The sequence below is a fragment of the Nycticebus coucang genome, chromosome 22 (assembly GCF_027406575.1).
Source record: "Nycticebus coucang isolate mNycCou1 chromosome 22, mNycCou1.pri, whole genome shotgun sequence".
In the NCBI taxonomy this organism is placed as follows: Eukaryota; Metazoa; Chordata; class Mammalia; order Primates; family Lorisidae; genus Nycticebus; species Nycticebus coucang.
Genome location: NC_069801.1, coordinates 16,109,232 through 16,123,515, shown reverse-complemented (window position 1 = coordinate 16,123,515; position 14,284 = coordinate 16,109,232). Strand labels below are relative to the sequence as shown.

Genomic DNA, 14,284 nt, shown 5'->3' with positions numbered 1-14,284 from the left:
GAATTAACCAGAAGTCAGCAGAAGTAATAACCTGTCCATCAGGGAGTGTGTTGCCTGTGTGAATGAGCTGCTAGAAGGCAGTAGCTATTCATGTCACCTCTACACGTGCTCTTCTCAGAGGGTTCTCTCCCACTCCTGTGTCAAGGACCATTGTGGTCCAAACAGAATCGAAAGAAGGGGCAGTGAAATCTAATTTTTCTCTCACTGCTCAATGGTAGTAGCATATAAAGCTTCAACTAGGGGTGACTGCATGGTAGCCTGGATAGCATTGAAGTTTATTGTGTGCATGTGTGTGATCCTCAGTTGTTGATGGTGGGTGTTTTCTTTTGTTTTGTTTTGTTTTGAAGGGTATAATTCATTTTTTAATGTTTGGTGGAGCCTTTCTTCTGAGGTTACTGCATTTCTCAGCTAATGCTATCCACCACATACATTTGCTCGAAACCTTAAGAAACTTGCTTTGCCTAATTATGAATTCATCCACCTTTGATGCCATAAAGTTAATGAAGTGCAATTTATTCATCTCCTGCCTCTGAAGATGCACAGTGGTTAATTGTATTATTTCGTTTCCCCAAAGATAGTTCTTCAGTGGGTGGTATTTGCCTCCCTTAGAAAGGAGAACATTTGGGCACAGAGGTTAAATGGCTGGCAGCTGAGGCTATTGCTCCTGCATTTTCTTATGCCCCATCCCCCTTAGCAACAGGGTTTTCATTGTTCCTGTTAGCTCCATAGATGAGGGATGCTGCAACTCAAGCATTCTTCTGGTGCTTACAGTTCATGAATTATTGTACCATGGGCCTCCATGCCTCGGTTGACCTGTTTTCTCATTCTGAAACAAACATTTACTGTCTTTCATAGTACCTTTTCCATGAAACCTGTCTGGGCCTCCATCATAGAACTCACTTCACCCTGTGTTCCCTAGATCCTGCCCAGACCTTCGGCCACCATCTTCATGACTTTGTTTTGTCCTTGTGAACCCCTCCAGGATGGGATTATTCACTTTAATATTTCCAGCACTTACCACAGTACCTTGACACATGGCAGCTTCTTAATAAATGCTGTGTTTTTGAATGCATTTAAATGTCCTTGTCTGTGCTCAAAGTACGAAGTATACGCGTTAGCCCCTCGGTGGTGGTATTCATGCCTAGAGGTATTTGATATTTGTCCGTTCTTACAGGGTGGTACAGAAACACTTAGCATTTAGAGAAGTGAGGAAGAAGCCTTTCTACAGTCAAGTAGCTGTGACCTTGCCCACATTAAGTTAGCATCACAAACTCCACCATGACTCTGCTTGCATGGTATTGGGTTCCATTTGCTAACCTGGGGTTAGATGCCTCTCCTTGGTGTTTATGCGGGCTCAGCTGGCCTTGGTGGAACTATGCTGCCAGTATTCCCTGCGTACCAGGAATAAGACCGTTGATGACACCAGAGCACTTTGTATTGACTGCTTACCACAATTCTCTGGTTAGTTTTTTGGGGGCTGATATCTTTTGAGAAGTCCAGATAAGATTCTGGCCCAACAGGGAGGTCAGTGTTGTTATTCTTACTCTTATCCTTAATCCTATTTACCTGTGTGCCATTGTTAAAATCACTTGGGCCCAGCTTATTAAGCTTGCAGGCCCATTATACACACAGGTAGTTACTACCTGATTTGTTAGATACCTTTTATCATTCCAGATCCAAGGAGTAGAGGATAGGAAAAGATAAGAATGGTTTTTCCATAATATCATGGGTGTTAATGTAATATAAGATACATATAATAGAATACATCAGTGAGTATGTAAGTAAATTATAAAGTGTAATAAAGTATAATAAAATGAATACTCTTGAAGTTGTCCTCCAAGTTAAGAATTAGAAAAATATCGTTGAAAGTACTTCTTTGTGCCTGTCTGAGCCCAATTACAACTTGCCCTCCAGGCCTAATTAGAATCCAGAAATAATTTACAAAAACATGTAAGTATTATGCATACCAGTATTTTGGAATGTATTTAATTTTTAACATTTGGCCAGAACTGGGGTAGAGCATATGATCCCTACTCTTAAGAAGTTCATATTTGGTTCTTAGAGACAAGACTCAAGTCTAAGAATATATGACGTTCCCAGGGGCTGAATTTTGCTAAAGGAATAAAAACAGAGAAGGGAGAATATTCTAACCAGGTTTCTGGTTTATTTAAAGATGGTCTTAAGAAGGAATTTGGACTTTTTATGAAAGGATGTGGAGCCTGGGAATGGTGGGTGACAGCAATGACCTTGCTTATGCCTCACAATTATAGTAACTGTCAGCCCAGCCCCACCTAACTCATTTGAGCTTCTCACATCCCAACCCTTCGGAAGGTGATAAGGTGCAGAACAAAGGTTCTTTGTATATAATTGTTTTCTAACTCTCTACCATACATCAGGATGATATCCTTAGTGGGAAAATAGCAAGTGGGCTGCCTGCAAACGGTAGTGGTTTTTGTTCCTTGCAGCATTTTTCGGTTTGTTTGTTTATATGTTTTTTACTATGGAATGTATTGAGGGTTATTTGATTGATGGTTTGTTAGAATCCATTCATTATTAATTCAAGTAGTATTCAAATAGGGTACAAGTCTCAGTGTTTTGCTTTTTACAGACTTTGTCTCTTTTATATTGGCACAGATCATGCATGCATTTTCAGTTGCTCCTTTTGACCAAAATTTGTCAATTGATGGGAAGATTTTAAGCGATGACTGTGCCACCCTTGGCACTCTTGGCGTCATTCCTGAATCTGTCATTTTACTAAAGGTAAGTAGCAGCTCCTTAGCTGAAGAACTCTAGTTCTGAAAGGAAACACACCTACAAGCTATAGAGGTGGTTGTTGAAATATGCCTCAGGGCCTCAGCAAGGTGTGGAAAGAAGCAACTGCCATTAGCTTTTGCTGCCCTCTGAATCACCCAGCTCTGGCTGAGCCCCAGGAGATTTAGGGGATATGAGGACATCATTGTGTCTCATTCTTAGGTGTCACAGTAGGCTGTAGTGATGCATGGCCTGGCATCATCAATTGCCTATATCCTAAGGAGGTGAAGGCTTTCTCTGAGCCTTTTTGGGAGCAGGTTACTTTGTCCTCTTTCCTATTCCCTGTTAAGGCAGGGCACAATCTGCTAAGCCTTAAACCTGACTTCTCCTGTCTGATTTTCTATAACAAGGCCTACCAGGCTTCTTCAGATGTAGATCTGTTTTTCTTTTTCTTTTTTTTTTGTAGTTTTTGGCCGGGGCTGGGTTTGAACCCGCCACCTCCAGCATATGGGGCTGGCGCCTACTCCTCTGAGCCACAGGCGCCGCCTAGATCTGTTTTTCATTCCCCTGAGATTAGGAGAACAGGAGTGATGTTGGGTTGTGCCCAAGCTGAGCACCGAGGATTGCCTGTCATTCCCAGAAGCAGCCTCGCTGGATGTCCTGATGGGCCAGCTGGCAACCTGGTCTCAGGCCATAAAGTCTCTATCTCCCCCCCTCCCCAATAACCTGTCCCTATCACACAGGTTTTTACCCCCTTTTTTCCTTTTTTGGGCTAGATGGAGATTTTGTTCTTAAAACACACTAACAATATTGACATCTGCATCTTAATGCAGAAATGCTACCCTCTATCTGCCCCCTCAAAAGACTAAAGGTAAAGGATAATTATCAGCATGAACAGTAACTAACTTCTTTTACACATTAAAACCTAGCTCTATTATTTTTAACAAGAATTCTGAAAACCTGCTGACTTCACTGACATTTTCATAATTTTTGTTAAGATATTATGTCTAGATTTCAGTGTCCTCCCCAACCTTTTCCCCTGACTTCTAGATCAGCAAAATCACTTAACCGTATGGCTGCTATTAAAGTATCCCCTTTTTTCCTCTTGGTTGAAAAGTACCAGCCAACTAAGCTACTAAACAACCGTGAAGCACCAGGCTTTGTCACAATAGTCAAAATACTCAGGTGGTTTAATGGGATTTCTGTCTAGGGGATGGAAATTGGCTTTGGATTTAGCAGATGTGGAAGACATTCTAAGGAAGTAGGGGCTTCTGAGATGTTATTAAGAAAAAAGTCATTAAACCTGCATCATTAGCCCAGTTCTACTCTCCCCAGGGATCTGATTAACTTACTTCCCTTTGCCTCTTGTGTTTCTTGGGAAGTAGCCAGAAAAATCCCCACTGCATCAAACACTACTGCATAATGTGGTAGAATAATTTTTCACGTTTTTAGTTTTGTTATTTTAAGAAAAGGTCTCACAGACTGGAGTGCAGTGGCACAGTCACAGCTCACTGCAGTGTCAAGTTTCCAGGCTCAAGTGATACACCTGCCTGAGCCTCCTGGGTAGCTGGTTCTACAGACACCTACATCCTTGCCCAGCTAACTTTTTTTTATATTTTGTTTTTATAGAAATGTCTCCCATTACCCAGGCTGTTCTTAAACTCCTGCCTTCAAGAGACTCTCACTTCGGCCTCTGAAAGTGCTGGGATCATAGGCTTCTGCCTCCACATTAAGCTCAAAATCTAATTTTTTATTTCTACCTAACTCTCACTGCCACCACTGGTGTCTTAACCCACAATGATAAATTAGTGTTTAGTAACCTCAAGGATATCTAAACATTTCTGTATCTAAAGGTGCATTTGGCCAGGCTCCATGGGTCATGTTTATAATCCCAGAACTTTGGGAGGCCAAAACAAGAGGATCACTTGATGCTAGGAGTCCTAGAACAGCCTGGGCAACATAGTGAGTCCCTGTCTCTATTAAAAAAAATTTTTTTTAATTAACCCAGTTTGGTGGTGTACACCTGTAGTCCCAACTACTCCAGAAACTGAGGAGGGTGGAGCATATGAGCCCAGGAGTTTGAGGCTTCAGTAAGCTAATATCTCGTAGCTGCACTCCAGATCTTGTGACAGGACAAAATTTTGTCCCAATAAATGAATGAATGAATGTGTGTTTAGGAGTCGGAAAACAGTGCTGCCCTCCCCTGCCCCCTATACTGTGTACTTGCCCATGGGCCAGACTTCAGACTCCCAACTGGGGAATTGTCTTTTGAATTGTCTCCATTTGTTTTCTAGGCTGATGAACCGATTGCAGATTATGCTGCAATGGATGATGTCATGCAAGGTAAAGAGGAATTTGTTTTAGGAATCTATTGATTAACTGTCAAAAGGAGATGGGATTTTAGACATTGAAGCTCTAGTGTATGATGCTTTTACTTTTATCTTGTAAGAAGCTTCCACATGTTGTGAGAGAGAGAAGTGTCTACAAAAACTTGGAAAATGGAAAGCAGAGAGAACAGTAAATATTTAGCTAACCTGAGGAAATTGTTAACCTGCTAATGGAGGAGGTCAACAAAAAGCAAAATTGAGTCAGATCGGCATTGGAGGCCCACGTACCTCCAACAGTGGGAGTGAGGGGTGAGCCTAAAAGGATACTTGTTTGGAAAACTGTTTAAGAAATAGTTAGATAGCTCCCAACTCTTCATATCCATATCACTGGCCCTCCCCCACCTGGAACTCAGATGGGCAAACAGAGTTACAAGTTTCAGCACTTGGAAGAAATTAGACTAGGAACGTGAAAATGAGGCCTATTCCATACCAAATAGAAGACTGTCCCCTCATCCTCTGCTCAAAGACTGGCAGCATCACTTACATACCACACAGGGGAAGGAGATTTCCTCTTCAGGGAACCTGAATAAAATAACCATCTGGCTCTGCTTGTCCAAGTGGGATTTATCCCAGGAATGCAGGGATAGTTTCACATATGCAAGTCAATAAATGTGATATACTTATATCAACAAAATGAAGAGCAAAAGCCATATGATCAGCTCAGTAGACTCAGAAAAAGCATTTGATGAAATTCAACATCCCTTGATTAAAAAGAAAACTCTCAAATTAAGCATTCAAAGAATGTTCTTCATAATAAAGTCCAAGTAAGACAAACGCACAACTAATAAACAGAATGGGGGGAAAAGCTGAAAGCCTTTTCTCTAAGAACTAGAACAAGTCAAGAATGGCCACTTTCACTGCTTGTTGGGTTTTTTTTTTTTTTTTTTTGAGAGCTGGGATCTTGCTATGTTGTCCAAGCTGGCTATGAACTCCTGGACTCAAGCAATCCTCCTTCCTTAGCCTCTTGTGTAGCTGAGACTATAGGCATGCTTCACAACACCCAGCTCACCACTCTTATTCAGCATAATGTTAGAAGTCCTTGCCAGAGCCGTCAGACAAGAGAAAAAAATAAAAGGTATCCAAGTTGGAAAAGAGGAAGTCAGTCAAATTATCCCTCTTTGTAGATGACATGATGTTATAGATCAAAAAACCTAGAGACTCCACTAAAATACTGTAAGAACTGATAAACAAATTCAATAAAGTTGCAAGATACAGAAATCAACATAAAATATCAATAGCATTTCAGTAATGCTAATAACAAACTAAAAGGCTCTGCACCAGTAGCTCAGTGGTTAGAGAACCAGCCACATACCCCGGGGCTAGCAGGTTCGAACCTGGCCAGGGCCTGCTAAACAACTACAACTATAACAAAAAGATAGCCGGGTGTTGTGGTGGGCGCCTGTAGTCCCAGCTACTCGGGAGGCTGAGGCAAGCTCAAGACTGAGGTTACTGTGAGCTTTGATGACATAATAAGACTCTGTCTCAAAAAAATAAAATATAGGGGCCGCGCCTGTGGCTCAGTTGGTAAGGCGCCGGCCCCATATACCGAGGGTGGCGGGTTCAAACCCGGCCCCAGCTGAACTGCAACCAAAAAATAGCTGGGCGTTGTGGTGGGCGCCTGTAGTCCCAGCTACTCGGGAGGCTGAGACAGGAGAATCGCTTAAGCCCAGGAGTTGGAGGTTGCTGTGAGCTGTGTGATGCCACGGCACTCTACCGAGGGCCATAAAGTAAGACTCTGTCTCTACAAAAAAATAAAATAAAATAAAATATAAAAAAAGAATTCAAAGAACACCATTTACAATAGCTATGAAAACACTTAGGAAAAACCACAAGGAGCTAAAAGACTTCTGCAAGGAAAACTACACAGCACTGATGAAAGAAATCAAAGAAGACATAAATGAACCCATGCTCATGGATTGGAAGAATTAATATTGTTAAAATGGCCATACTACCCAAAGTTATTTTTTTATTTTATTATTATTTTTTGAGACAGAGTCTTACTCAGTTGCCCTGGGTAGAGTGCTGTGGCATCCTAGCTCACAGCCAACCTCAAACTCTTGGGCTTAGGCAATCCCCTTGCCTCAGCCTTTCATGTAGCTGTGTCTACAGGGCCCCCCCACAATACTTCAGCTATTTTCTCTATTTTAGTAGAGACAGATTCTCACTTCTGCTTAGGCTGGTCTCAAACTCCTGAGCTCAGGTGATTCACCAGCCTCAGCTTCCCAGAGTGCTGGGATTATAGGCGTGAGCCACCACACCAAGCCTCCCAAAGCAGTCTATGGATTCGATCCCATCTCTATTAAAATACCAATGACATTTTTCACAGAAACAAACAATCCCAGAATTTATATAGTCCACAGGAGACCCCAAATAGCCAAAGCATTCCTGAGCAAAATGAACAAAACTGGAGGCATCACACTACTTGACTTCAAAATATACTTCGAAGCTATATTAACTAAAACAGCATGGTATAAGAACAGACACATAGACCAATGGAACAGAATAAAGAACAGAGAAGTTAACCTACATATCTACAGCCAACTGATTTTTGACAAATGTGGCAAAGACATAAATTGAGGAAAGAGTAGTGTCTTTAATAAATGGTGCTGGAAAAACTGGATATCAACTTGCAGAAGAATGAAACTGGATTCCTGTCTCTTACTGTAGGCAAAAATCAACTCAAAATGGACTAAAGACTTCAGTATAAGACCCAAAGCTATAAAACTACGAGAAGAAAGCAAGGGAAATGCTTCAGGACATTTATCTGTGCAAGTATTTTATGGCTAAGACCTCAGAAGCCCAGATTACAAAGCCAAAAATAAATGGGACTATATTAAACTAAAAAGCTTCAGCACAGTGAAGGAGTCAGCAGAGCAAAGAGACAACCCGGGAGAAAACATTTGCAAAGTACCCATTTAACAAGGGACTAGGGCGGCGCCTGTGGCTCAAAGGAGTAGGGCGCCGGCCCCATATGCCAGAGGTGGAGGGTTCAAACCCAGCCCCGGCCAAAAACTGCAAAAATAAATAAATAAATAAAACAAGGGACTAATACCTAGAATGTACAAGGAACTCAACAAAAAAACCAAGAATTCTGTTCAAAAGTAGGCAGAGGATCTGAATCATTTCTCTAAAGAAGACATACAAATTGTCAACAGGTATGTGAAAAGTACTCAGTATCATCAATCATCAGGAAAATAAAAATTGAAACCACAGTGAGATACCATGTCATCCCAGTTGGAAATACCTATTAAATAATAGGTATTATTAAAAAGACAAAAAAATACAAATGTTGGTTAGAATGCCGTGAAAAGGGAACTTTTTTTTTTTTTTTGAGACAGTCTCACTGTGTCGCCCTGGGTAGAGTGCTCTGGTGTCACAGCTCTCAGCAACCTTCAATTCTTGGGCTTAAGTGATTCTCTTGCCTCAGCCTCCCAAGTAACGGGGACTACAGGTGCCCGCCACAACGCCCGGCTATTTTGTTGTTGTCGCGGTTGTCATTGTTCTTTAGCTGGCCCTGGCTGGGTTTGAACCCGCCAGCTCGTGCCATAACCACCGTGCTACAGGTTCCAAGCTGAAAAGGGAACTCTTACATACTGTTGGTCGGATTGTAAATTAGTCCAGCCATGTGGAAAACAGTACAAACGTTTCTCAAAAAATTAAAAATAGAGGCTCGGTTCCTGTGGCTCAAGCAGCGAAGGCGCCAGCCACATACACCTGACCTGGCAGGTTCGAATCCAGCCATGACCCACCAAACAACGACGGCTGCAACCAAAAAATAGCCAGGCATTGTGGCGGGCGCCTGTAGTCCCAGCTACTTTGGAGGCAGAGGCATGAGAATCGCTTAAGCCCAGGAGTTGGAGGTTGCTGTTAGCTGCAGTGCCACAGGACTCTACCAACGGTGACAGCTTGAGGCTCTGTCTCCCAAAAAAAAAAAAATAATAAATAATAGAATTACTGTACAAACCAGCAATCATACTACTGGGTATCCAAAGGAACAGAAATCAATAATCAAAGGGATACCTGCTCCCCCATGTTTATTGTAGCACTATTCTTAATAACTAAAATACAGAATCCAGTCAATAGACAAATCAATAAAGAAAATGTGTTATATATACACAGTGGAATACTATTCTACCATTGAAAATGAAATCTTGTTATTTGCAGCAACATAAATGGAATTTGAGGTCATTATGTTAAGTGAAAGAATTCAGGCACAGAAAAACAAAATATCGTGTTTTTCTCTCATGTGGAAGCTACAAAAGTTGATTTCACGGAAATAGAGAATAGAATGATAGTTACAAGAGGCTGGGGCAGAAGAGGATGAACAAAGCCTGGTTGATGGCTGCATAAGCACAGTTAGGTAGAAGGAATAAGTTCTGTGTTCAGTAGTACAGTAGTGACTATAGTTAACTATATATTCCAAAATAACTAGAAGATATGAAATGGCACCAACACAAAGAAATGAGAAGTGTCTGAGGTGATGGGTATCCTAAATACCCCGATTTGATCATTACACATTGTATGCGTGTATCAGAATATCCTTTGTGCCCCATAAACATGTCCAGATATTATGCATTAATTTTTTTAAGTGTGTTCATTTCCCAGGCACCATTCAGTGAAGCCCACTGAACAGAGCTTTCAGACATCTGTTTAGTACCTTACATTTAAATAGGGTAAAAGTGGGCAGCCAGAGGTCACAAGACAGTCTCGAGAAATGAGAGCATAGAACCAAGAGATGTCAATCATAAAACTGAAAATAAAAAGGAAACCAGAAGAAATGGCATAGAAAGCATAACAAAGCTTAAAAATTACCTATAAATAATTTTTTACTGATAAAAAGAAGAGCAAACAATATCGAGGGCCAATATAAAAGGAACATTTAAAGAATTCACGAAAATAAAAAATGATTGCGGGCGGCACCTGTGGCTCAGTGAGTAGGGCGCTGCCCCATATACCAAGGGTGGCAGATTCGAACTGCAACAACAAAAAAAATAGCTGGCTATTGTGGTGGGCGCCTGTAGTCCCAGCTACTCAAGAGTCTGAGGCAAGAGAATCACATAAGCCTAAGAGCTGGAGGTTGCTGTGCGCTGTGATGCTACAGCACTTTACCAAGGGTGACAAAGTAAGACTCTGTCTCTTAAAAAAAAAAAAAGATTGCACCAGGGATCTGATAGAATAAATATAAAATTTGGAACAAGAGGAGCCTGAAGGCATCTAGAAGTATGGAGAGAGCCAATCATATTCAGAGGATAATCAGTCAGAAAGATGGTAAACAGGAGATCCAGCATGGAACAAGATACCTTACAAGACAGTGAAAGAAAATTCCACAGCAGACCTTCTGCAACAGGTAGTATGGACAGGTGGTCCAGATTGGTCTGGTGGGATGCAGGCTTTTTAGGAAAGGATGCCCACAAGGAAAAGTGGATGTGATGATAGCTATCTCGCAGAGGTGTACATGTCTTTAAGAACTTAACATTTGAGAGGCCAGACATGGTGGCTCACACCTGTAATCCTAGCACTCTGAGAGGCTGAGGCAGGTGGATTGCTTGAGCTCGAGTTTCAAACAGCCTGAGCAAGAATGAGACCCCATCTCTAAAAATAGCCAGGCATTGTGGCAGGCACCCATAGTATCAGCTACTTGGGTGAGACTGAGGCAAGAGGATCCCTTGACCCTAAAAGTTTGAGGTTGCTGTAAGCTATGATGCCACAGCACTCCTCCCAGGTCAACAGAGTGAAACTGTGTCTCTAGAAAAAAAAAGAAAAATTACATTTGGGATCAGGAGTTCAAAGCCAACATAGTGAGACTCCATCTCTTAAAAAAAAAAAGAAAGGGTGGCACCTGTGGCTCAGTGAGTAGGGCGTTGGCCCCATATACCAAGGGTGGTGGGTTCAAACCCGGCCCCAGCCAAACTGCAACAACAAAATAGGCATTGTGGCAGGCGCCTATAGTCCCAGCTACTTGGGAGGCTGAGGCAAGAGAATCGCCTAAGCCCAGGAGTTGGAGGTTGCTGTGAGCTGTAACGCCACAACACTCTACCCAGGGTCATAAAGTGAGACTCTGTCTCTACAAAAAAAAAAAAAGAGAGAGAGAAAGAAAACATTTTGGGTGTGGTGATGCACACCTATAGTCCCAGCTACTCAGGAGTCTGAGGTGGGAGGATTGCTTGAGCCCAGGAGTTCGAGGTTTCGGGTGCTATAATCATGCCACTATATTCCAGCCTGGGTGGCAGACCTGGCTCTAAAAAATTTAAAAACAAAAAGATTTTCCTCAGATTAATAAGATCCATAACTTCAAACGTGATCATTGGGTGACTAAGGTAATTAAAAATTGCTTTAAACTTCTTGTCTTTAGGCATTGAAGTGAGCTTATGACTATCAGGACAATATTTCAATTTGGAATTCTTTTGTTTTTTTCCTTTTTCCAGTTTGTATGCCAGAAGAAGGATTTAAAGGTAAGTTACATTTGTCATGTTTTGTTCATCCTGTAATTTTCTATTACAACAAAGGCTATAATTTGATTTTAAAATTTAATTCAATCTGAGTCTCATGACTGAAATTAATTTTAGTTAAATGCATTTTTAATTCAAGCTTCTTCATTATCTTTTTCAACACTAAGGCCTCAGATAGGGCCTGTGTGTTCGAACTCCCTTTTGCCAGATGTCCATTCAGCTTTCTCGTTCTCATTTCTGAGAGGTTGAGAAATTAGCTAGTGGCATTTCATGCTTTATATTTAACCTTTCCCCGGTTCCTCTTTTCAGTCCCTTTTAGCTCAAAACAGTGTGTATGTAAGTGGTGAGAATTAGTGGTACAAAAATTTGCCAAATTATATCAAGTCCAGTGAAAAAGATTGAAATAGTCTATTTGGAACAAAGGTGTCTAACCTTTTTTTTTTTTTCCCTCTGCTGCAAATTTGAAGAATAAGAGTTGCCTTGGGCCACTCGGTAAAAACCAAAGATATCCAATATCAGGCGGCACCTGTGGCTCAAGGAGTAGGGTGCCGGTCCCATATGCTGGAGGTGGCGGGTTCAAACCCAGCCCCGGCCCAAAACCACAAAAAAAAAAAAAAAAAGATATCCAATATCCAAAACCACACATAAGCAAAACACTCCTCAAAAAATCAGCATGCTGCCTGTGGGCTGCAGGTTAGACACCCCTGATTTAAAATAAAGGCATTGGTTGAATTGTTATTTCAAGTAGAAAGATCTGAGCCACTGCAGCTGGGCACACCAGTAGTAATCATAAATCCATCAAATATAGACCATTGACATTAACAGATTGACCTGTTGCCATGTTGATTCCAGAGGTCTATGGCAGGTTAAGATTTCGCCAAGGAATGAAGTCAAATCAAACACCAGGTGCTCTTTGCTAAAGCAAATGAATGGCGAAGCTACTGGCCTAAATCAAGTCTTCCTCTAAATGTAGTTTTGCCATCTGCATGATACCACTACAAAGGGACTCCTGATGGCAAAGAAACTTTTTTCCTTTATGAAAAATGGCCATCAAATGAAAGCATCAATAAATCTGATTAATTTGTTTGAAGATACTCATGGGAAACACGTGGCTTCAACAGAAATGTGATTTACCTGAAAGCGTGATGTGTGCTGATATTTTTTCTTATCCTGCAACGCCAAGGGGTTGCTATGTTCATATATTAAATTGGATAGCCCGTGTTGATGATTCGTTCTTGGCTAATGGAATACATGAACTCTTAACGTTTAGTTCACAACTGTACCTCCACATGTGTTTCTTTTCTCAGGTACTGGTCTACTTGGACATTAATCTGTGAATACTTGCTGACTACTAAGGAATGACCGAAGGGGAAGAGGAGTTTGACATGTTAGGGCATTAAAGAAAAGGTGGATTTAAGGATTAAACCATTACATGACTCTTCCAAAAGGCAAAAATCCATTCAAAAGTGACTGTCCCAAATGCCTTATGTCAAATAAAGCAGATTGCACTGAGGACATCAGACTTGAAGGAAATGTTTCCAATTTTATATTTAAGGGGGTGGAGGGAGGGAGAGGACAAGTAAAGATTGAACAAGTTTAGTAGCAGTAACAGTAAATCATGTTTACATATGAGATTTATAGTCATGGGAGGGAATAAAATTCTGTTCTATTTCCTTGCTCGAGTTTCATACCAGATGCATTGGTCCGTAAGGATTTGTATCACAGTAGATGAGACAACATTCTGCTCTGAATGAAAAATAATTCTTTAGAGGCATAACCTGCTTACCAATACTTGTCTTTGATTCATATATTCTACTTTCAATAAAGCATGAAAGTGAAGAACTTGCCATAAGTGTGGAAAAGTGTCTTCAGATTTAGACTCCTCACCATGTCAGCTGGAGCAGCCCCTGCCTTACACACTGCTGCCCTGTGGTCTGTCTCTCACTGTCGGGGAAAGCAGGGTTCCTGAGTATCTCCTGCAGTAAACAAGGCGTATGTCTCATTTTGGGCTTCAAAGGCTTTTTGGTTTGATGCATTTCAGAAGAGATAGAGAATGTTTATTACGTGTGATAGCATCCTCCTCCGGTTTTGCTATTCAAAACTGGGAAATATATGTTGCATATTTGAAAAATCAGACCATCTTATCGGAAGAGTAAATTGGATCCAAGTACATTTAGATAACATGAAGTTTTTATAAAATTCATCCTTCCCATCCTCCAAGTCTGCTGTTTCTCTGACCTGGCTTCTCTTTTTGAAAGTGTTGCTCCAAAATTCCCTAAGGGGAGCTTTTAGATCCCTTTGGACGAGTGTGTTCTTTTATCCAACTCAGGGTTATTGTTATTAGCAAAAATCGTATTGAAGGATTTTTAAATGGAACTCAAGGCTGGAGGTTGTTTTTTTAAAAAAGAATTGTTTTCTTTGTTGAATATGTATGTATATGTTTGTGGCCAAAATGCTGGCTTAGGGATCACTCTTGTTAACATTTTCTTTCTGGCTTTAGGTTTGTGCTAGGTTTTGTTGGGTGTTTTGTTTGTTTTTTTGTTTTTGTTTTGTTGTTGTTGAGACAGAGTCTCACTGTGTCGCCCTTGGTAGAGTGCTGTGGCATCACAGCTCACAGCAACCTCAAACTCTTGGGCTTAAGCGATTCTTTTGCCTCAGCCTCCCAAGTAGCTGGGACTACAGGCGCCCGGCACAACG

At 41.2% G+C, this 14,284-nt stretch overlaps 1 protein-coding gene across 2 annotated transcripts in view; it reads left to right on the top strand.

The window, feature by feature from the left end:
* The window catches only part of USP48 (ubiquitin specific peptidase 48), a 101,070-nt gene extending 87,637 nt beyond the window's left edge, over positions 1 to 13,433 (top strand). For both annotated transcript variants that reach the window (XM_053575207.1, XM_053575208.1), the window contains exons 24-27: positions 2,635 to 2,760; positions 5,046 to 5,094; positions 11,564 to 11,590; positions 12,895 to 13,433. In XM_053575207.1, the coding sequence (XP_053431182.1) occupies positions 2,635 to 2,760; positions 5,046 to 5,094; positions 11,564 to 11,590; positions 12,895 to 12,917 (225 nt within the window). In that variant the 3' untranslated portion in view covers positions 12,918 to 13,433. The remainder of the gene's footprint in view (positions 1 to 2,634; positions 2,761 to 5,045; positions 5,095 to 11,563; positions 11,591 to 12,894) is intronic.
* Positions 13,434 to 14,284: the final 851 nt, after the last annotated feature.